This window comes from Oncorhynchus clarkii, chromosome 24, assembly GCF_045791955.1.
Source record: "Oncorhynchus clarkii lewisi isolate Uvic-CL-2024 chromosome 24, UVic_Ocla_1.0, whole genome shotgun sequence".
Classification (NCBI taxonomy): domain Eukaryota; kingdom Metazoa; phylum Chordata; class Actinopteri; order Salmoniformes; family Salmonidae; genus Oncorhynchus; species Oncorhynchus clarkii.
Window position 1 is genome coordinate 21672909 of NC_092170.1, and position 23693 is coordinate 21696601.

The following is a 23693-nucleotide window of genomic DNA, read 5'->3' on the forward strand; positions in this document are numbered from 1 at the left end:
AAACTGCCATCGATAAAATGCAATTGTGTTCATTGTCCATAGCTTATGTCTGTCCATAACATAACACCACCACCACCATACTGGCACTGTTCACACGTTGACATCAGCAAACCGCTCGTCCACACAACGCTGTCTGCCATCTGCCCTGTACAGTTGCATCTGTTGGTCACAGATACCTTAAAGAAAGGTAGGGATTCCTCCATTACGGATTCCGAACTGCAGTCAGGTCAAGCATGCAGATGAGCCTCTCTGAGACGGTTTCTGACAGTGTGTGCAGAAATTCCAGGTGGCTGGTCTCAGACGATCCTGCAGGTGAAGAGGCCGGATGTGAAGGTCCTGGGCTGGCGTGCTTACACGTGGTCTGCAGTTGTGAGGCCGGTTGGATGTACTGCCAAATTCTCTAAAATGACAGCGGCGGCTTATGGTAGATAAATTAACATTCAATTCTCTAGCAACAGCTCTGGTGGACATTCCTGCAATCAGCACGCCAATTGCATGCTCCCTCAACTTGAGACATCTGTGGCATTGTGTTGTGTGACAGAACTGCACATTTTAGAGTGTCTGTTTATTGTCCCCCAGCACAAGGTGCACCTATGTAATGACCGTGCCGTTTAATCCGCTTCTTGATATGCCACCTCTGTCAGGTGTATGGATTATTTTAGCAAAGGAAAAAGTCTCACTACCAGGGATGTAAACAAATTTGTACAAAATTTGAGAGAAGTGAGCTTTTAGTGAGAATGGAAACTATCTGGGGGATGTTTTATTTCAGCTTATGAAACATGGTACCAACACTTTACATGTTGAGTTTATAATTTTCAGTTCAGTGTAAATCAAACCTCAAGCCTGATTCATTCATCAAAGAAGCTTCACAGGTGCCCTTGGTGCCACAGAGTTTGCACTGATTATACAGTACACTTGTCACAGCAGTTTGCTGCTTCTGTTTGTCACATAGCCTTTCAGCTATGCCTGAGTTGTGTGCTTTTCCACAACAAAATTGTAAAACACAAAAGCTTTATGGCCTGGCCTGTTGCTTCTGCTATGATGTAAGTACCAGGGTTGGGGTCAATTCCAATTTATTTAAAAATTGGAATTCCTGAATTAACGTTGAATTCAAATGATTGAATTTGAATTAGACTGTTTGAATTGGAATTGTGAAAAACTTTTAATATTTGGAATTGGATTGGATTTGAATATTTATACATTTCCCAGTTATTTCCCAGAAATTAAAGAACTTAGTATCAAAAATGTCCAATAGGATTTGTTTTAAATCATTTTTGCTTGGCTGTCTGAACAGTGAAATGTTCAGCCCGAGGGAATAGTATTTGAATTTGTGGAATTGTTAGGGATAATATTGAATTGAGAAATTCAATGAGCATTAAACGTGCTACAACTCCTCGGATATTAGGGCCCTATAAAATTTTAGTTGCAGATGGAATCCAGACATTAAAACGGAATGAAACAATATTAAAATGTTTTATTGAACTTATTAGGAAATGCAGTGAAATGAAGTGAATCATAAGACATGAACAAAATGCATCAGTGATTCATATTTTCCTGCAACTTTCTGAAATGGCACAGGAATGCCCCTGTCTGTTTGTGTGTTGTGCGTGCATATGTCTACACTTTGTATATCCTTTAGCGATGATGCTAATGATAACCTTCTTCTGTTAGAGATGGAAAGGCTTTCCCAAAAATCTTCTCACTTAAATGTTAACTACAAAGTAGCCTATGCCTACCAGGCAGAATGATATCATGACTATTTGTGTCAATCCAGTGGCCATTTGTTTTGCAAACTCTGCATTCACATGAGCGCTACAGCAACACCTATTAACCAAACACAGGTTTCTTTCTGGTGCACACTTGCATTTAAGGGTAACATTTGTCAGACTTTAAAAAATGGTCTCCTTGTGTGGTTTAAACATTGTTGTGGACTTAGAACATGCAATATTGTTGTTCTTCTATAAAAATAAAAGAAAATGTAATGTGAATTTGATAGGAGAAACAAAATGGAAACCTGGAATAACAAAGTGGAATTTTGGAGAAAGAAAATACAGAATCAGGCAAAGAACCGATTTTATGTGGCGCTATTCAAGCATTCATCCGCATCCTGCATTAGTATTAGCTGCCCTCGTGTGTAACCGGTGGGTTTTAGCTGGTACAGCTACCGTGGTGGGATTGTTGTTTGGGTGTTTTCCTCAGGTTCATGGCATGTTGGTCAGTGTTTCTGATGTGCATCAAATGAGGTCATAAAAAAAACAAATCTGGTTACAGCTAAGAGCTTGGATTTATACACACTTTTCAGATGTAACGACTATAGTGTAGAAGCCAGCATGTACAGTGAGCTCCAAAAGTGAAATTATAAAATGATTGAGGTTTAAGTGTAGACTGTCGGCTTTAATTTGAGTGTAATGACATCCGTATCGGGTTAACCATTTAGAAATTATAGCACTTTCTTTACATAGTCCCCCCCATTTTAAGGTACCAAAAGTATTGGGACAAATTCACTTATTTGTGTAATAAAACAGTCAAAAGTTTTTACTATTTGGTCCCATTTTCCTAGCATGCAATGAGGTTGGCCCGGGCATCATTGAAGTCCAGTAGAGCACTTCATTATTACACACGCTTCCAACTTACCTGACTTCGTTGTTAAAGTATATAAAAAAAAACATTAGATATCAAACCCGTTCACAGGGTTGGTTAACTCTTGAGGTTCCTCATGTCTCCACCGAATTACTGTAGGTAAATCCGCTTTTAGTTTTAATGCATCTCATTGCTGGAACCAACTGTAAAATACACTGCAATTGGACGCTCTGATGCCGCTTGGGCAATTTAAAATATTGATTGTGAAACTATTTTCTGAGGAATGTGCCTGTTTTTCTTGATTGTTGTGCTGTATTTTAGTTTTGTTAATCTGATTTTGATTTGATTGTTCTATTAATTGTATGTACAGGTCTCCCTTGCGAAAGAGACTCTCTGGTTTCAATGGTGACTCCCTGTTTTTAAATGAAGGTAAAAATGTAATAAAAAAATAAAAAATGCACTTTTTTTATTTTATTTTTTTATTATTTTTTTATTATTCATAATACAAAAATCAACTTACATTGCTACATCAAACATGTGTAGCAAACCAAACACAGGTATTAACAATGCTCAAACATACAACAAATATAAATACAATACAAAAAAGAAACAATTTAAGTGCAATTATATTCACTCTGAAAATATCTTATTATAATGATTCATGAAGATGTTATTCTTTTTGTTATTCACTAAGGTTAGTGTTTTAATAAGATAATTAAATTCAATCAGAAAAATTTGTCATTTTGGTATAGAATTAAAAAAAATAACAATCATTTCAGTGGTTTTGTTATCATTGCAATAGTAACATATTATATATTTTATGTTAAAATTATAGGCAGTGTTCATAATGGTAAATAAGTACTTTGCAAGGTTTTCCCAAAATTCGGACACAAATTTACATTCAAAGAACAAGTGAGACAGATTCTCACCTTCTTTTTCACAGAAAATGCAGATATCATCAATAGCCACAAATTTGGACATCATAGAATTACATGGATATATCTTATGCAAAATGCTGAAGTGCACTTCCTTAACTTTGTTTGGTATACAGTATTTGTAAGGTCTTAACCATGCATTTTTCCAGACAATGTCAGGAATAAGCATGTTCCAGAAAAACTTTCCTCTCGGTGTAAGTTGGTTTTGTGAATGAAAAATGTGTCTTTATATATTTATTACAACAGCATTTATTTATTGATACTACCCATCCCGGATCCGGAAACATAATCATCAACTGACACTAATTAGCATAACGCAACGGACATAAATATTATATATTGAAACACAGCTTAGCCTTGTTAATCACCCTGTCATCTCAGATTTTGAAAATAAGCTTTACAGCCAAAGCAAGACAAGCATTTGTGTAAGTTTATCGATAGCCATAGCATTATGACTAGCTAGCAGCAGGCAACCTGGTCACGAAAATCAGAAAAGCAATCAAATTAAATCGTTTACCTTTGATGAGCTTCGGATGTTTTCACTCACGAGACTCCCAGTTAGATAGCAAATGTTCCTTTTTTCCAAAAATATTATTTTTGTAGGCGAAGTAGCTCCGTTTGTTCTTCACGTTTGGCTGAGAAATCGACTGGAAATTGCGGTCACTACAACGCCGAAAAATATTCCAAATTAGCTCCATAATATCGACAGAAACATGGCAAACGTTGTTTATAATCAATCCTCAAGGTGTTTTTCAAATATCTATTCGATAATATATCAACCGGGACAGTTGGCTTTTCACTAGGACCGGGAGGAAAAATGGCTACCTCTCTGTTTTACGCACAAAACACTCAGAGACTTCCGCTGACCACTGACGCAATTTTGACGTTCAGGCTCATTTTTCAAAATAAAAGCCTGAAACTATGCATTGTGACACTGGACACATTAGGGAAGCCATAGAAAAGGGAATCTGGTTGATAGCCCATTCACTGCTCAATAGGGACGCATCGAAACGCAGAGCTTTCAAAACATGAGTCACTTCCGGATTGGATTTTTTTCAGGCTTTCACCTGCAATATCAGTTCTGTTATACTCACAGACAATATTTTTACAGTTTTGGAAACTGTTTTGGAGTGTTTTCTATCCTAAGCTGTCAATTATATGCATATTCTAGCATCTTGTCCTGACAAAATAGCCCGTTTACTCTGGGAACGTTATTTTTCCAAAAATGAAAATACTGCCCCCTAGTTAAAAGAATTAAGCTTGTGACTCTACAAATGTGTTGGATTCTTTTGCTGTTTGTTTTCGTTATGTTTCAGATTATTTTGTTCCTAATAGAAATTAATGGTATGTAATGCATTGTGTCATTTTGCAGTCACCTTTACTGTCAATAAGAATATAATGTTTCTAAACACTTCTACATTAATGTTGATGCTACCATGATTACAGATTGTCCTGAATGAATCGTGAAGAATTATTATTATTATTTTTTTATAGATTTTTTTATTTTACCCCTTTTTCTCCCCAATTTCTTGGTATCCAATTGTTGTAGTAGCTATCTTGTCTCATTGCTACAACTCCCGTACGGGCTCGGGAGAGACGAAGGCTGAATGTCATGCGTCCTCCGATACACAACCCAACCAGCCGTACTGCTTCTTAACACAGCGCGCATCCAACCCGGAAGCCAGCCGCACCAATGTGTCAGAGGCTACACCGTGCACCTGGCAACCTTGGCTAGCGCGCACTGCGCCCGGCCCGCCACAGGAGTTGCTGGTGCGCGATGAGACAAGGAGATCCCTACCGACCAATCCCTCCCTAACCCGGACGACGCTAGGCCAATTGTGCGTCGCCCCACGGACCTCCCGGTCGCGGCCGGTTACGACAGAGCTTGGGCGCGAACACAGGGACTCTGATGGCACAGCTGGCGCTGCAGTATAGCGCCCTTAACCACTGCGCCACCCGGGAGGCGAATCGTGAATAATGATGAGTGAGAAAGTTACAGACCCACAAATATGTGAACCACCGTTTCGATTCAGTTTTATGTAGCAACATTTTAATTTTTTTTTTTTTACATTGGATAAAAGTAGAGACACAGAGCTAGAAAATGGTATATCATACAATACAGTTGAGGAACAAGGGGAAAATATTTCTGCTTTGAAAGTTGATAAACTTGAAAACCCCCCTTGAATGTTTTGATACACCTTCTGGAGAGCTCTTATTTGTCTACACCCATTCAGCATCATTCATACCCTCTTAAGCATTAGCCCCAACCATCTCTTTAAGGATTCACGTGAGGCCATGTGCTATACAGAGGGAATACTTAGTGTACTAAGCAACCAAAGATTTCAAGACTTAAAGCTGGTTTATACTACGGCTATAGACATGTCTATATACAGTTGTCGCAGTGACATCATGAACATTCAAAATGGTTGTTATGAAAACGTATGAACATAAAAACTACAGGCTGCATGACATCAGCAGCCTGGTGGTCCAAAATAGCGTAACTGGTGTATTTTAACACAAATAAACCCATCCATTTCAAAATAAATGTAGTATATGTCAATCTAGCAAACCAGGCATGTAAAAGCAACTTTCTAAACAATTGATCTGTTTTGGATTGTTTCTAGCTTGTTAGCTCGCTAACTAACGTTAAGTTAGCTGGCTAGCCAATTCAAAAAATGACTATCATATAGCTGACAACGTCTTAACTTTAGCTAATTTGTATTCATTATTACAGGAAAATAAACTCACAACAAGATCATTATTTACAAGTTAATGGTGAGCTAATTACATAAAATAACTTACGGTTGTGAGTGTGGTGAAATAAAGCAGGGCATTCTAACAGAGATTTGTTTTACTTGGACACTGGTTGGCCAAACGTTAAATCCTAATTTGACTTTGGTGTAGGTCCGGTTGTTCTTCACATTACCGTCTCTGGTAGACGCACACTATATCTAATAAAATAAATGTGTATTCGTCACATGCACCAATACAGAAGGTGTAAACGGTACCGTGAAATGGTTACTTGGATGGTAGTCTTTTTTTGTTTAGGCATCTAGCTAGCTAAACAATGAACCATAATTCCAACTCATAACATTGCTACCCTACATGACTCTATAGTTAGCTAAAGCTTACCAACTACTTTCAATGTTAGTTAGTCAGATAACATTAGGCTAAAACTAGCAATGCAAATGGGTCTGAGATACCAATATTACTACACAGATCATACACGTAATGTTAGCTAGCGAGTCAGCCAGTTAATGTTAGCTAGCTAGCTAACAATACACTTTAACTGAAAATGACTTCATCACAAAATTAGAAACGTATCATATCTGAATATGTAGCTAGCTAGACTGTCTTACTCGTGTACATGGTTGAACGCTTCTCCCTCTCTGTTACAGATGCCATTGTTGCCCTTGGTTTGAAAATGTAATCCGGAGGCAGGTGTTTTATACAACAGCCTTCTTTGTATTCTCTTTTTGACTCCCTCCGCATAGTTGCAACCAAATGCCTGAATTTTCTCAATTTCCTTAGCTATCATACTCTGCTTCCACTGGCATTCCAATGATTTCAAAACTCAGTCCTCCAGAAAGTGGAGAGCATTAGCAACACTTTTGCAGTTCGTGATATCTTTTTTATTGGGAACAAAATAATCTAAAACACAACCAATACGAATGGCAAATGCATCCAACAAATGTGTAGAGTCATAAACTTGATGTAGGTATTGCATGCTGTGAATATGGGACCAAATGCGTAACTTTTCGACTAGTTTAATACACATATGAAGTGAATTATTTTCCAATACTTTTGGTCCCCTAAAATGGGGGGACTATTTAAAAAAAAATATGTAATTTGTTAATGGTTCACCTCATATGGATAAAAATACCCTCAAATTAAAGCTGACAGTCTGCACTTTAACCTCCTCGTCAGTGTATCATTTAAAATCCAAAGTGCTGGAATACTGAGCCAAAATAACAACAAAAAATGTATTGTCCCAATACTTTTGGAGCGCATTGTATGTGAATTGGTTGCTGTATGCTCCTCCCCACCATACACTTCTGGTAATTTAAGATTTTCACTTCAATGGAGATTTATAGACTGACGGCAGTAAAAATAACTCTAACACAATATTCAATGGCATGGTGAATATTCAAATTCAGAAAATCTTAACTGTTGCATTTCCTGGGCTATTCGGTTGAAGTAGTTTAAAAAGAACAGGCAAACAAGTAAGCAAAAGACAACAGATGGACAGAAAAACATAAGAATAGAATTAAACAAAGGAGATCCATAGAGAATTACTTTTGATTGTAAAAAAAACAAGATACATCTGGTCATTCACTGCACATTGGCTTTTTTTCTTAATTTGAATTATACATATTCCAGACCCAAAACTGTAGTACACATTGTTTGAGCCATCTACTCTAAAAGCTTAGCTAAAGCCCTTGGCTTGGAGAAGTACTCTTCTCCCATACAGAAGAGGGTAACAGTAATGGATCCCAAGAGGGAGGGCTATAGGAGAGCTTTCTCTCTCTCCTCTCTCTTTCTCCCTCTCTTTCTCTCTGATATTCTACCCACTTCAATCTCTATTGGCTTTCTCTTTCCATCTTGTTTTAGTTAGCATGTCACTGGCCTTCATGTCTTCTATGCTGAAATCCTGACTGACATTGAGATTGGCCATTACCATCTCCTGTGGCTTCTTCCTCCTTTGAAAATACCCCATCAGAATAAAACCTGTCTTCTTCAGCAGGCTACCAACCATTACTGACAAATGACATTTCAATGGACGAACAAAGTTGGTTAAAAGGCTAGAAGTCATTACAGTGTGAAGAGTATACAAGCAGGATACTTACTTACCTATGCTCAAGGGAATGTCTGATAAGGTGTTTTGTTAAACACTAGAATAACAGGCCCAGAAGGTAAAATAAAGATGTGATTTATCTCTACCGAGTGGGAAGAAACAACAACAACAACAACATGAGCTCTTCAGTACCAAAGTTCTGATCCTTGTTGTCAGCTTTACTACCATGGTGCATCAGATCTCAGTGGTGAGTGACAGACATTTCTCTATTATTGTCCAACCCATCTGTCTCTCCCTCAGACTTCATGCATCTATACGTCCATGTCAGTGGAGATGGATTTGGGTTAGCCTGCCACAGAGCTTTTCTACTGCCTTTTTTCTCAATGGGATTACATTGTGTTGTGATGTTTTCTTTCAGAGATTGCAGGTTTGGGCTACAGTATGATAGACAGCTGCATGGATAGTAAACTTCTTTCACCTTACAGGGTCCCGTGCACGTTTTGAGGACAGCTCACCTCGGATCTTGGAAGACCCCTCTGACTTGATCGTGTCCAAGGGGGAACCCGCAACCCTCAACTGCAAGGCAGAGGGGCGGCCTAACCCCACTGTGGAGTGGTACAAGGACGGGGAGCGGGTGGAAACGGACCGGGATGACCCTCGATCTCACCGAATGCTCCTTCCCAGCGGCTCCCTCTTCTTCCTGCGTATCGTCCACGGACGACGCTCCAAACCAGATGAGGGCGTCTACACCTGTGTGGCACGTAACTACCTTGGAGAGGCTGTCAGTCGAAACGCTTCACTGGAAGTAGCCAGTAAGTCTTTGTCATTTTACTTGCTGTCAATGTCACCCCATGACCTGTCTCTCTCTATGTCTCTCTCTCTGTCTCTTTGTCTCTCTCAAAGCACAACAGGTGAAGAGGACAGGCTTTCATCTGCTATCTTGAACTTCTGAAAATATGACCATTTGGAGAGACTTGTCTATTATTGTGGCCCTTAGGCTCACGTGGTCATCACTAGTTGTCACAGTCATAAACCCTGCCTATTTCTACAATTTATCTATTTTTTTATCTGATTTTAACCCCTAACCTTAACCACACTGTAACCTTTTGCTTAACCATAAAATAAGACCAAAAATAACATTATTATTATTTTATTTTTTAAATATAACAAATTATGACTTTGTGTCTGTGGTAACTAGTGACAACTGCATCACTTGCCACTTTCTCTCTTTCTCCTTGTAATTGTGGCAGTGTGGCGTGACCCTGGGCTGAATGCAGGTCCTTTCTGCCGTTAGGAAATGGATTAGCGGAGTGTGCTGATTAGGAAAAGGAGCGTAACAGATGAGGGAATGTCTCCTCGTTTAAAAACACAAAACAGCAATTTGCCTGCATCTTATCTTCCACCAGAGCACAGAGCCAGCCAGGCCTCCTCAGCCTCAGCCTCTAACTGCTCATGGCTCACTGACTTCCACAGCTCATGTTCAAAAATAGGGCCAGCTTTAGTTCAGCTTCCACACTGAGTGATATATTCACACTCATAAGCGGCAGAACATGAAATATTAGAGAAAAACTAAAAATATTAGAGCAGAACAGCTTCCAGAGGAAAACATTTAAGCACCACAGTTATATTGCTGTTTTTGATGATGAATTCTCCACAGCCAGTGGAGATGTAGTCGGAGATGACAGTCCTACCAGTAAGGCTATGCATCACCTAGATGCAAGCACTCTAACGGTGACTAACTGCAGTAATGACTATTGTCCTAGGTCTGGTGCCTCTGGGTAGCTGGTGAATAAGTTGATTATGATTTATTAGTACTGAATTGCTACCATGGTAACGATAGTGAAATCACACTGAGATCAATGCAACTCCTGGCTTGGGAGTAGCTCAGAGGAAAGATACATTGAATTGCTGTGGCATGTAGGCATGCCTAGAACTGACCTCTGAACCATGACACCCCACCCTGCCCTGACTGTCATGGGGATTGGCTACAGTAGAGTATTACCTCAACAGGGTTGTCGAATTTAGATTTCTACACAGTTCATTCCTTCCACACAATCAGTCCCTTCACTGCACAAATGCATCGGAAGTGACATGTATTTCATGCTTAAATGTTTTTTGCCTTCGGGGTCCACAACTCAGGCTTCAGTAAAACTAGACACTGTTGCTTAATTTGACTTCCTCAGAATAACTTTCATGTCGGGTATGGAAATACTAAACAGTCAATTATTGCTGGCTGTGTTCTTGTTGTTGGCATGAATAAGCTGTAAGCGACCAGCTGAATAGCAGGGCTGTTGAAGCGCCTAGATAATGAGATATTGTGTATGAATCCATTCACATATTCCTCCCAGAAATAGCAGTGTTCTGCTCTGTCGGTTAGCCTTTATGTAAGAAGAAGAGGAAAGCGGTATCTATTTCAAAGCCATGAATGTGAATGTCTGTCTGAGGGAGCAAACAGCCGCGTTCTTTGAGCTGGATTAAAATAAAGTAGGACAAATAAAAAATTTAACTTGCTTGAAAGGCTTTAGGGCCAGATGTCTCTCTTTCTCCTGATGGGAGGATTATGAAGGACTGACATTTTGGACTGCCGCTTGTTTCTTGGCCTCTTCTACACTACAACTCTGCCACTGGTCTCTTCTTTAAACCCTGAAGAAGAAATACAGGAGAGATGTTTTCTGTATGGACAGATATCGCAGTGGCCAAACTGTTCATTTAAACTCTCTTTATTGTTACTACAATACGTTACTAATTTTTTCTTGTCATAATCATTTACATAAAGGATTAGAGATTTTGAATAATCAAGTTGGCTTTAACAAGTGCCTAAGGGTGAATTTGTAGGCATGAGTTGACCACTAGTCCAACCATTGAAACACAACAGGCTCAGGATACCTGGCACTGCCTGAGTCCCTCTTTATCCTCAGTAAACACAGACAATGGCTGGATTAAATCAATCCCTCCTCTCGACAGGCGCCCACTGGCTCTATTAGCCATGACACGGCAGTAGCAGAGAGATAGGATTAGACCACCTCTAATGGGTGTACTCCTACTGTAAGAGTACACCCATTAGAGACAAAAGAACAATGACTGACTGACCATCAGGTCACTTTACTCTAGGACCTGCTCTCAGCTAGAACACTTTCACTTTCCTGCCAGGCTCCCATCCCATACACATCTCCATCTACATTGCCATTTTAGTAAATTAGCAGACGCTCTTATCCAGAGCGACTTACAATTTGTGTGTTTATCTCAAGATGGCTAGGTAAGACGACTACATATCACAATCGTAGCAGATACATTTTCCCTCAATAAATATGTTATTAGCAAAGTCAGTGCTAGTAGGAAAGGGGTGGAGGGTGCCAGGACAGAGAACAGCTCTGACTGGGCTGAGCGGGAGCTCAAATCAAATCAAATCAAATGTATTTTTACATTAGTACATCAGCTGATATCTCAAAGTGCTGTACAGAAACCCAGCCTAAAACCCCAAACAGCAAGCAATGCAGGTGTAGAAGCACGGTGGCTAGGAAAAACTCCCTAGAAAGGCCAAAACCTAGGAAGAAACCTAGAGAGGAACCAGGCTATGTGGGGTGGCCAGTCCTCTTCTGGCTGTGCCGGGTGGAGATTATAACAGAACATGGCCAAGATGTTCAAATGTTCATAAATGACCAGCATGGTCCAAAAATAATAAGGCAGAACAGTTGAAACTGGAGCAGCAGCACGGCCAGGTGGACTGGGGACAGCAAGGAGTCATCATGTCAGGTAGTCCTGAGGCATGGTCCTAGGGCTCAGGTCCTCAGAGAGAGAAAGAAAGAGAGAAAGAGAGAATTAGAGAGAGCATACTTAAATTCACACAGGACACCGAATAGGACAGGAGAAGTACTCCAGATATAACAAACTGACCCTAGCCTCCCGACACAAACTACTGCAGCATAAATACTGGAGGCTGAGACAGGAGGGGTCAGGAGACACTGTGAACCCATCCGAGGACACCCCCGGACAGGGCCAAACAGGAAGGATATAACCCCACCCACTTGCGCTGCTGTACACAGCTTGTCACTATGTCCTCTGGTTAGTGTTTTTTCGTCATAAATCTTGTTCTGCAGAGTGGTCACTAGCTGGCACAGCCACAAAGTCATAAAATCATATTTTAACCTTAACCACACCACATCTAATTCCTAACTCTAATAAATTAAGAACAAAAATAAAAATTTTGTTTTCATGCATTTTTACAATATAGACAATTTTGACTTTGCAGCTGGCTCATCTAGCGGATATCGCTCAGTTCTGTCTCAAGGGCAAGATTCATCCCAATTGAAGTCAACCTGTCCCTCCAACAACTCTGCCCAACCTCTCAACCCTGTCCCCCACATCACCTTTAGAGTGCCCCCTCCATCCTCACCTTCTCCCTACACTCCTCACCCAATCCTGTCAACCCTACTCCATCCTGCCTTGAGAATGTTCAGTGGGGCCTCCCGGGTGGCGCAGTGGTTAAGGGCGCTGTACTGCAGCGCCAGCTGTGCCATCAGAGACTCTGGGTTCGCGCCCAGGCTCTGTCGTAACCGGCCGCGACCGGGTTAGGGAGGGCTTGGTCGGTAGGGATGTCCTTGTCTCATCGCGCACCAGCGACTCCTGTGGCGGGCCGGGCGCAGTGCGCGCTAGCCAAGGTTGCCAGGTACACGGTGTTTCCTCCGGCACATTGGTGCGGCTGGCTTCCGGGTTGGATGCGCACTGTGTTAAGAAGCAGTACGGCTGGTTGGGTTGTGTATCGGAGGACGCATTCAACCTTCGTCTCTCCCGAGCCCGTACGGGAGTTGTAGCGATGAGACAAGATAGTAGCTACTACAACAATTGGACACCACGAAATTGGGGAGAAAAAAGGGGTAAAAAAAAAAGAGAATGTTCAGTGAATCTGATGTTTAGTCTAGTGGTGTCCATAGTGAACTGACTGACAAGGGCCACACGATGCAAAGCAGCCTATTGCCATGACTACTCTCCCATCTCCCCACTTCAAAACATTAACAGATGGCCACTACGACTGCACTAAAGCTGCACTCCTGCTAAATGCTAAATATTGAGATTAATGTCACTTAAAAATACAGTGCTGAATATTCTGAGGATATTCTTAATCTCTTAATCTGTATATCCCTGAAGCATTACAATTATGAAAATAAATGGCACTGTCCCAGAATAGGAATGTAGCAGTAACAGTAAAGTATTAAAATGCACTCAATGTAGTTTGCTCTGGATAAGTGTCTGCTAAATGTTTAAAATGTAAATGTAACAATTATAGTAGTAACCATAGAGCATAATGGTTAGTCATTTAACAACATTGTTTAAGCTGAGCTAAAGAAATAGCAGGAGTTAGATGAATATGGGCTTTATTTATCCCCAGGCCAGGACCTTAGGTGCCCTCTTCTCCACTCCTGTCACAGTAAGGTGAGGTTGGGATAGTTCAGATTCAGGATGTCCTGGTACTTACTCACCACCATTGGGAATCACAGTGTGAGTCACGTCTGGTACAAAGACTGTGCTTTGGACGTTACTTCAGGAAGTCCCCTGGCCATCTGTCTGTGTGAGAATATCAGAGGTTCCTGTGGTGCCATCATCATTTCATAAAAATATAACAGTGTGTGAATTCTGTGAAACGACTTTTAGCATGTCAGCCTTTAAAGCCTGGGTGCAGGAGGGATCGTATTAACTTCCAACAGCTTCAAAGAGTTGCTCTTGGCTGCTCGCACTGCACAGAGTTGGAGGGGAAATTATCTGAGGCTACTTTCCGCTCTCTGACACTTGTTTCAAGCCCTCAAATGGCCCACATTCTGGGACTTCTGTGGTTGAATGTGTGGATGAGAGTGGAGAAGTGTTTGTGTGTGTGGATTAGCTCATTGGATCTATAACCATGTCTTCTCTTCAGTTCCCTCGACATGGCTGGGTAGTGATGGTGTCTGTGCTCCTTGTCTCGTCTCCACACCGGCCCTTTACAGACGGATCTCTAAAAATAATTCACCACTTTCAATTAGCCCTCAACTCTCTGAAGCTTTTCAAACAAGCAGCCAGCTGAGTGGGGACTACTGAACAGACTTTTGGGAGGGGAAGGGTGTGTGCTTTGTCAGGTAATAGCTCATCCATCAATTGTCGTCGTTGGCGTCTCCATGTTGGCGTCTCCTTTTGTTGGGTTTTGGGGGCGGGTGGGACGGGAGCTCAGGGGGTTCCGTTATACCCCTGAAGGGACAGATGTTCAGGCAGCGTGTGCCTGTAAATGTTCCCTTAAACTGCCCCCCTGCCTATGTACTTAACTCACCCCAGACTGATAGGCCTTAGATTCAGATGAGGTGGATATATTACAATCTGAGACAGAAAAAACTCCAGTTGGATGTGATGAGGAATTCTGACAAGCTTTTTAATGTTCTGAACAAGCCTTTACTTTTGAAACAAATGACAGAAATCGACTTTTCTAAGTTTAAATGTCACGTCAATGACAAAGTCCAGTCTCAGCTGAGGAATTAAATGTGCTTCATTATAATACAGAAAAAATGCCTCCAAATGATCAAAAGTAGAGATGCTGCTGCATTTGAACAGGCAGCGACTTCAGGCAGCCAGAGAGTGTGAGACAGATTGTCTCATATTGGGGGGCTGGCGAGAGGGGGGAGGTTGAGCAGACAGATCGACAGATGACCACTTCAATCATGACAGCGGATCTGAAACGCAGCCGGCTCAGCGACGGCTCAGCCACCATTTGTCTGCTTCTCAGAGATTGGAATATTCATAGCAACACGTTTCCCAAGATAATTGCAGCCTTTACAACTAAAGATAGAGGAGAGAAATTCTCTATGCTCTAGATGGCTGTGATAAACTAAATGAGATGGTAGTCAGTCAGTCACTGTAGTTGTGAAGATAAATGCCATTTTAAAAGACACAGGTAGCTGCTGTGTTGATGAGGGATCTGTCAAACACACGTCAGGGGATAAGTGATGGGGGTAGTGTGGTTTAGCTGGAGAGACGTCCAGTTGACAGACAGGTGATGAGTTCACTAGTGTGTTTAGTATAGATTAACTGATGTTTGAAATTGGACTAATTCGCAGCATATTTGCAGTCCTAATTTATTTGATTGGGTGTTGATGCATTACCGTGCTAACAGATGGATAGTTTGACAGGCAGGTAGATGGTCTTGGTCTGATTGTTTACTTTGTAAAATGCCAACCTAAGATATTTATAAAGGTATAAGAAGATATGTTATTCTGGAGTAGTGTGTGTTGGTCAAGGAGGAAAGGGTACATAGGGAGGGTCACCTGCAGACCCTCAGGTTGTGTGTGTGCATTTTCAACACTGGAATAGTAGTGCTGCACAGGTTTCTTGAGGCCTCGGCCAGGCATCAGAGCACATACAGTTTCTTTCTTCTGTCAATCACTGCTGGGATTTAATGACAAAGGTTGCTGCCAAGTCAAGCCTCTCATCCGGACTTCCTTTGCAGAGAAAAGGCTGCTAAACTCACTGTGTGACAGTGACATAAAGATCATGTCCCCTTTTTTAGTTCTGTCGTCGTTGTCACTGTCAGATTTGTAGTGCGGAGATGTGAGTTAGCATAGTTTCTAGTGTGAGACAGAAGCATTGCATTAATGTGTGATGCCATTTTTCCCTCTGACAGGTTAAATTATTAATGTGTTTGTATTTGTTTACTCTGTGTTGGACTGAGAGATGTGCATTATTCATCCACTCTGACAGTAGACTGCAGACTAGGATGCTGCACAGGAAACATCAAAACACTGGAAGGAAGTTGCCAGGGATTTGAACAGTCATGTACAAGCACAAAACACAATGTACTGCTTTCACCCAATCAGCTTGTTTTCCTCTCGTCTAACCTTCAAACAGAAACTCTACATATAAAATATGCTCAAATTGATTACAAGGACAATATTTGAGATTACTCTTGTGATGACAGAATACCGCATCGGAGATGGATGTGTACTGATGTATATATCTCATATAGTTTGCATTTGAAAGACAACATATTCTCAATAACATACACTACCATTCAAAAGTTTAGGGTCACTTAGAAATGTCCTTGTTTTTGAAAGAAAAGCAACTTTTTTGTCCATTTTAAAATAACATCAAATTGATCAGAAATACAGTGTAGACATTGTTAATATTGTAAATGACTATTGTAGCTGGAAACGGCTGATTTTCAATGGAATATCTACATAGGCGTGCAGGGGCACATTATCAGCAACCATCCCTCCTGTCTTCCAATGGCACGTTGTGTTAGCTAATCCAAGTTTATAATTTTAAAAGGCTAATTATTAGAAAACCCTTTTGAAATTATGTTAGCACAGCTGAAAGCTGTTGTTCTGATTAAAGAAGCAATACAACTGGCCTTCTTTAGACTTGTTGTGTATCTGGAGCATCAACATTTGTGGGTTTGATTACAGGCTCAAAATGGCCAGAAACTAAGAACTTTCTTCTGAAACTCATCAGTCTATTCTTGTTCTGAAAAATTAAGGCTATTCCATTTGAGAAATTGCCATGAAACTGAAGATCTCATACAACACTGTGTACTACTTCACAGAACAGCGCAAACTGGCTTCTTTAATCAGAACAACAGTTTTCAGCTGTGCTAACATAATTTCAAAAGTGTTTTCTAATGATCAATTAGCCTTTTAAAGTGATAAACTTGGATTAGCTAACACAACGTGCCATTGGAACACAGGAGTGATTGGTTGCTGATAATGGGCCCCTGCACGCCTATGTAGATATTCCATTAAAAATCAGCCGTTTCCAGCTACAATAGTCATTTACAATATTAACAATTTCTACACTGTGTTTCTGATCAATTTGATGTTATTTTAATGGACGTATAAAGGTACTAAATTAATAGATAAAAACAATCTGCTATATAGTTTGACTCTGTGTATTTTTCCAAATGTGTTTACCTACCAGGTCAAATAAATGTACAGTAATATGAATAGATAGACTAAACCATGTCTATGCTCTCCTCTTCCCAGTCCTGAGGGATGACTTCCGGCAGGCCCCCAGTGATGTGGTCGTGGCAGCCGGTGAGCCAGCGGTCCTGGAGTGTGTTCCCCCCCGCGGTCACCCTGAGCCCACCGTCTCCTGGAAGAGGAACAATGCCCGAGTCAGCAGCAAGGATGACCGCATCTCTGTGAGTCTCACCTATACAGTTTTTCACGGCACTGTATGACCCCTGAACTATGACCCATAGTTTCAGCATCAAGCTCATTAGAGTTAGAAGTAAAACCCTCTAGAGTTTGCATACACTAGAGTTCCAACCCACTCAAGTTCCAACCAAACCTCACTGAGTTCAGTGCAGTTAAGTCCCAAGTCAACCCAAACTGTCTCAAAGGCCATTAATGTAATTAATGATGCATGCTGATGATGGTGGAATCCTTAATGATACATGCTGATGAAGGTGGAATCATAAATTATACATCCATTTGAAGTGCTGATGTCAGATGGTGGAAGTACTGCCTCTCCTCTGAAAAGCCCAAAGGCTAATACATAGAGTGATATGATGACCTGTCATCACTGTCTTGTTTTTCAGATGCGTGGGGGCAAGCTGATGATCTCCTACACCAGGAAGAGTGATGCTGGCATGTATGTGTGTGTGGGCACCAACATGGTGGGAGAGAGGGACAGTGACCCTGCTGAGTTGGTGGTGTATGGTGAGTCTCTCACACCTGTGTGCGTGTGCGTGTGCATGTGTGCGTGTGCTTGTGTGTATGTGTGTGTGCGCATTACGCTGTCTTCATGTGTGTAACTCTGGGTCTCTCTATGTAGAGCGTCCTGTGCTGATACGGAGGCCGGTGAACCAGGTGGTGATGGAGGAAGAAACTGTTGATTTCCTGTGTGAGGTACATGGAGACCCCGCCCCCACAATACGCTGGCGTCGAGAGGAGGGAGAGCTCCCCCGCGGGAGGTGAGGACACATTGACGGACAGGTCCACTCACTAATAGAAAATAAACTGATTGATTGATTGACATCTGAAGAGATAGACAAAACACTCAGTGACACATTGATTGATGGAGTGCTAGAGGTACAGACTAACAGAATGAGGAAAGCCCATTCACCAGGAATGCACAGGCATGTACACAGATACCTGTGCAGAGCTCATGCCCTTTTCCTCTTCCAGTCTCCGAAGTGCCCTTTTTGGTGGTGGTATAATCTTCCGCAAAATTAATTTGTTGTATAAATATTGTGTCATTGTTGTTCGGAGCCCACTACCCACAATTCGTTGTGGCGTCATCAAGTTTGCCACCCCCCCTAGTTTAAATTTCAACATTTGATTAACACTTGATAACACTTGATTTAGCCTCCATCAATAATATTCGCTCTGGTTGGCTGATGCACATAGCAGAGAGAGGCAGAAAGATGTAGAGAGGAGAGGCTGCATCAACGACCCTCTGACCCAACTCCACCTGTTCTTCAGTCGGGAGTTGCACATGTATGTCAGGGCAGCAGCAACACAGGAAGTCCAGACTCTAGCTAACCACCACATACTAAAATATCAACACAAGCAACTGACAGCCAGCCATATATCATGAGTTAGAAGATTATTAATATTATATAATTAAGTTATTCTTATTATTTGATATGAGCTTTGAATATAAATCATAATCAGTAAAAGAAATCGCTCTAGGTCACTAGCAGATTTCCATCAATCATCAATATCAATGATCAATTGATAGCCCATCCTCTTTTTCGATGCTGTCGTGACTTTACCTTCATTAATCTGATAACTGTTATTTATCGAATCAACTAACTATGTTTAATTGTTACCTGATTTAAATTAATAATATAACAATGCACTCATTAGGAGTTTGGGGCATCATGTGAGCGGTTGTTTAAAGAGTTACCATCTCACAAATTAACTCTAAAGGTCTTTACCTATCACATCCATAAAACAGTCAACGCATTAAATCATAACCTCTTATCATATCATCATTCTGAACAGTCGTAACCTCATGCATCTGCAAAAACCCCAGCCTTACTTACTATACAAATTGGTTTAATTATTTATTTACTAGCTAACTAAATAATAACACAGAATAAACATACCCACTTAATGCATGAGGAAAAGGTCCCTAGCGGACTGACACAATGTGGTGGCTTTTTACACAACAACAAGGAGAGGGGGAGAGAGAGAGAGAGAGAGAGAGAGAGAAAGAGAGAGAGAGAGAAAAAGAAAGAGACTTATCGTTGATACATTTTTGAAACTTTTCTCACAGTACTCATATACTTTGCACACAAACCTCCACCCTTTTGAAGTAAGAAATCATGAATGTATTCACTGGCCTTTCAGCGGCACGCTTGTATGGTTCTGATTGTCCGAAAGGGGTCTTCCCTTTCCCGTCTTCTACTGTTGTTCACTCTGGAAGATGCTCCTTGGACGGTTCCCATTGGTGATGAGAGTAGTAGAATATGGTGATTTGAGAAGAGTAGTAGGGTGGTCCCACTTAAATTCACTTTTCTAGATATTTGACGTTGAACAGCTAATTAGCCGTACCAGTGATTGTCTGGAAGGTGAGCTTCTCGCCTCTTCGCCGTGTTGATATTCAAGGTTCAAACCACTCTGGACGTGAGCTGCAGCTCTACACGCCTCTCTGGTCTGGGAGGTGAGTTTATTTTCTCCACCTCGTGCTGAGGTTCAAGGTTCCAACCATCTAATGTTAATTTCTCCACCAATTATTTTATGCACTCTGGCCGAAAGGGATGGCCCCGTCAGGCTGACACGCTCTTTGACCTCACTTTGGGCGTAGCTACCTACCATGCACAGTTTATAGGAGATAGATTATCCTATGGCTCCTAAAATCACATTCCTATCTTGACAAAAAAAAAATTATCCATATTTCATATACAACGTTAAGGATGGAGACTTCATACCTGTAATGTGTATACTTTTCAAGTTACAGTATTTCCTTTAAAACCTTTTTAACAGCATTACAAAATAACAACCCATATGACATGATTATTCTTTAGATCACCACTGACCATTCCCCACATTCTTATATTAGAAATATGTTCCAGTATTCACTTTTAGGACGTGTTAGAGAAATCAAATCAAAATCAAATCGAGTTTCGGCGGGAAGACAGTCTGTGTCGACAAAGCACATTCCTTGGTGGATTTTGGAGAGGGACAATGTAAATCATGTGTTTAGAAAGCACTGTAACTAGCTTGCATACAATTTGTGATGAGCAAGTGTGTTGCAGAAATAAATAGGGCTATGCTTATTTTTTTGCTACAGAGGCATTCGGTATAATTTCAAGATATGAATGATAAAAGTAATGTTTTTTTAAGCGGTGGGTCATTTTGAGCACATGTCCTCTGAAAGGTCTGTGCATGGCCCTGGGGATGCATATGGGTTTAAAGTATATGACATATTGATTGATGCAGTGCTGGAGGTACAGACAGACTGACAGAATTAGGGAAGCTCATTCACCAGGGATACATATGGGATTAAAGTATCCCCTACTACTTACTAAAACTACATACTGTGTACTAATCGTACTACATACCATTTAGAACATACAAAACAAATGCAGTAAGCAACAAATATCATCTTACTGGGTTCATCCTACTGAGAATGTGTCGTCTAATGCACAATTGCGATGAGTCCCTCCATTCATTCATTTGAGTACAGTGTGTTCCTTATCTCATTATTTACTGATTATCACACGTGAGTCTGGAATGACGATTCTCTTCTTTAAATGTGTGCATTGAATTCTACTAGATGAAAACCCAAAATGAGTATAACGTCCTGGCATTCTAAAGCTTACTTGAGTCTCGAAATTTCACATACTATAAAACGTTCTATTTTCGCATATTTAAAATTCATACTATTTGGAATGGAAGTATGGGTATTCTGACATGGGCCTGGTCTTTGTCTCGATGGTTAGATTTGTGAAAATACTCTGTGTGTCTCTGTTCCAGGTTTGAGATCCACAGTGACAACAGCCTACGTCTGACTAGGGTGAGAGGGGAGGACGGGGGAACTTACACCTGTATGTCTGAGAACAGCGTGGGCAAGACAGAGGCTTCAGCCACGCTAGAGGTCCATGGTAAGAAACAAAGATTCTCTCTATCACTCAATCACACACACTGATATGTGTTCTCACCCTTCTCATACTGTACAGTACGGTCACACACTGTTATGTCCACTTCATTTGACAGTGGTCATTTAGAGTTGTCAAAGCTCTGCCCATCCATCCGTGTGTGTTGGAATACGTGTTGGCATATCAATGTATTTGTGGTGGGCTTTCTTCTCTTCAACTCCACTGACAGAAGCTTATGCTAAACCGTATGGATTACTCCCTCTGACAGCTGTTTGGGAGATGGTGTACTTTAACACACTGCCAAAAAGCAGGACCACTATTAATAAGAAGTGTGTGTGTGTGTGTTGGCTGAGTGGGCAGCAGGGTTGACTTCATCCTCCATTGCTTTTGTCAGTCCTGATGAAATCTAAACCCTACCTCTTCAAACAATGCCTTCCATTCCTTCTGCTCTGTGTTTCATTGACTATGTAGTAGATGTCATGTTTTCATTTTACTGTAGTCAGCCATCTCATTCCGTTGTATTTCCCCCACACCATTCTGACTTTGTTTGTAGATTTTTTCAAATACATTTTAAAAGCTAGAGGGGTTATAATATTTAATGCATTCAGTATCATCAGCACCTAATGGTTTAAAAGAGCCTGTAAACATGACTTACTGCATGGTCAGGATTCTAGTCTACTGGCCTGTTGCAGCACTCAGGCAGTGCAGTAAGTAAGCCTGTACTCTGACACAGTGACTTAATGTGTACCAGATTAAGGATTGGTATCAAACAAACACATCTGCTGTACTCTTATTAAAGAAGTGTGTTGAGATATGAGGTCACAAAGTTCAGACATTCACTTCGTTTGTTACCACAGAAACCCATGATTGCTGAATGCGAAATTATTCCAATGGAAAAATACCACTATTCATTTATATTGTAAAAAAAAAAAATCTAAATATTAAAAGGTAACAGAACTGCCAATACATGTTCACTCTGATCATGACTCTATTTGAAGTGAACATAAACCACATTACTGTTTAGTAACATGGTTTCTCTACACGGTTCCCTGTCATAGTTACATCCCCCCTGCTGGCTGGTTAGTGATGTTAGTGTAGTGAAGTCAGTCTCTCTCTGTGGCTGTGTGTGCGTGCTCCATCTCTGATGTGGGAAGATCTGCTGTGTTCTCCCTCAGAGTGAAAATCAAGGCACGACACAGATGACTCAGTTCCCTTGAGGATTTAGCCTGATCCCGTGTGTGTGTGTTGTGTGTATGAAGACAGGGAAGAAGCCTGCTGAGGAGAGCAAACAGCAGGAGAGCTCAGAATCTATGGAATTGGAGTCAATGCTGTCATTGTGCAGTCGAAGTCTATAGGAAGACAGGATGTGGTGGGATCAGAAGCAAGCTGTGGCCACAACACAACCTGACTGCCAGTTCATTTCCACTGATATCACTCCAAAGTAAACCCACAAATACCATCACAATAGTTTAAGATTGGAATTAGATGATGACACGTCTCAGAATAAAAGATAGGCATCAATGTCTTCACTCGATAATGTGAAAATGAGAAGGCAGATTAATCAGAAAGGGAAACCATATCAACTGGCAGAGGGTTAAAGAGAGTTAAGAGAGTTAAAGACAGCAGTCAAATCATGGAGTAAAAAGGGTAGTTCTATATGCTAAATGTTGAATAAATACTGTTCTGGAATTACATAGTAGGTATTGATTATGCAGGGGAGGCAGGAGAAAACTGTGAATTTAAACGCTATAATTTAAAGCCTAAAATCTGAATCTTCTAACCGAGTGTCTCTGCTCTACTCTCCAGTACCCCCACAGATCACCATTAAACCCCAGGACCAGATCTCCGCTCAGGGGTGCAGTGTCACCTTCCGCTGTGGCACCAGAGGAAACCCCTCACCTGCCATCTTCTGGAAGAAAGAAGGAAGCCAGGTAAAAATGATGGCACTTCCTGACAAACAGGAAGTGAGTGGTCAAGAAAGACTACTTCCTAAATAAAACATTTTTAAAAATGACTAATAAAATTCCAACTATGTACTGTAGAAACTACAACATACGTTGTCATAGATAAATGGCACTTTAAACTGATCAACAAAGTAATGATGTTATGTCACATTTAAGTAGGGTTTTGATTTGTTTTAGCCTTATTTTGATCAGCAGCATACAAATAGTTTTCTCACCATGTTTGTTTGGTGGGGACTCATTTGATTTCTCTCAGCTTGAAACAAGCCGGGGAATTGTTCGATTTAACAATGCTTTTCACACATTTTTTTTGATTGCCCGTGCTCTTAAAGAGACGTTGGCCGAGGTGAAATGAGGGAGGG

General features: G+C 40.9%; 1 protein-coding gene across 2 annotated transcripts in view; it reads left to right on the forward strand.

Moving 5' to 3' along the window:
- The window catches only part of LOC139382468 (roundabout homolog 2-like), a 60941-nt gene that overhangs the window by 14120 nt on the left and 23128 nt on the right, over nt 1-23693 (forward strand). For both annotated transcript variants that reach the window (XM_071126533.1, XM_071126534.1), the window contains exons 2-7: nt 8796-9122; nt 17304-17461; nt 17861-17981; nt 18097-18235; nt 21249-21376; nt 23177-23301. In XM_071126533.1, coding sequence (XP_070982634.1) covers nt 8796-9122; nt 17304-17461; nt 17861-17981; nt 18097-18235; nt 21249-21376; nt 23177-23301 — 998 coding nt within the window. The remainder of the gene's footprint in view (nt 1-8795; nt 9123-17303; nt 17462-17860; nt 17982-18096; nt 18236-21248; nt 21377-23176; nt 23302-23693) is intronic.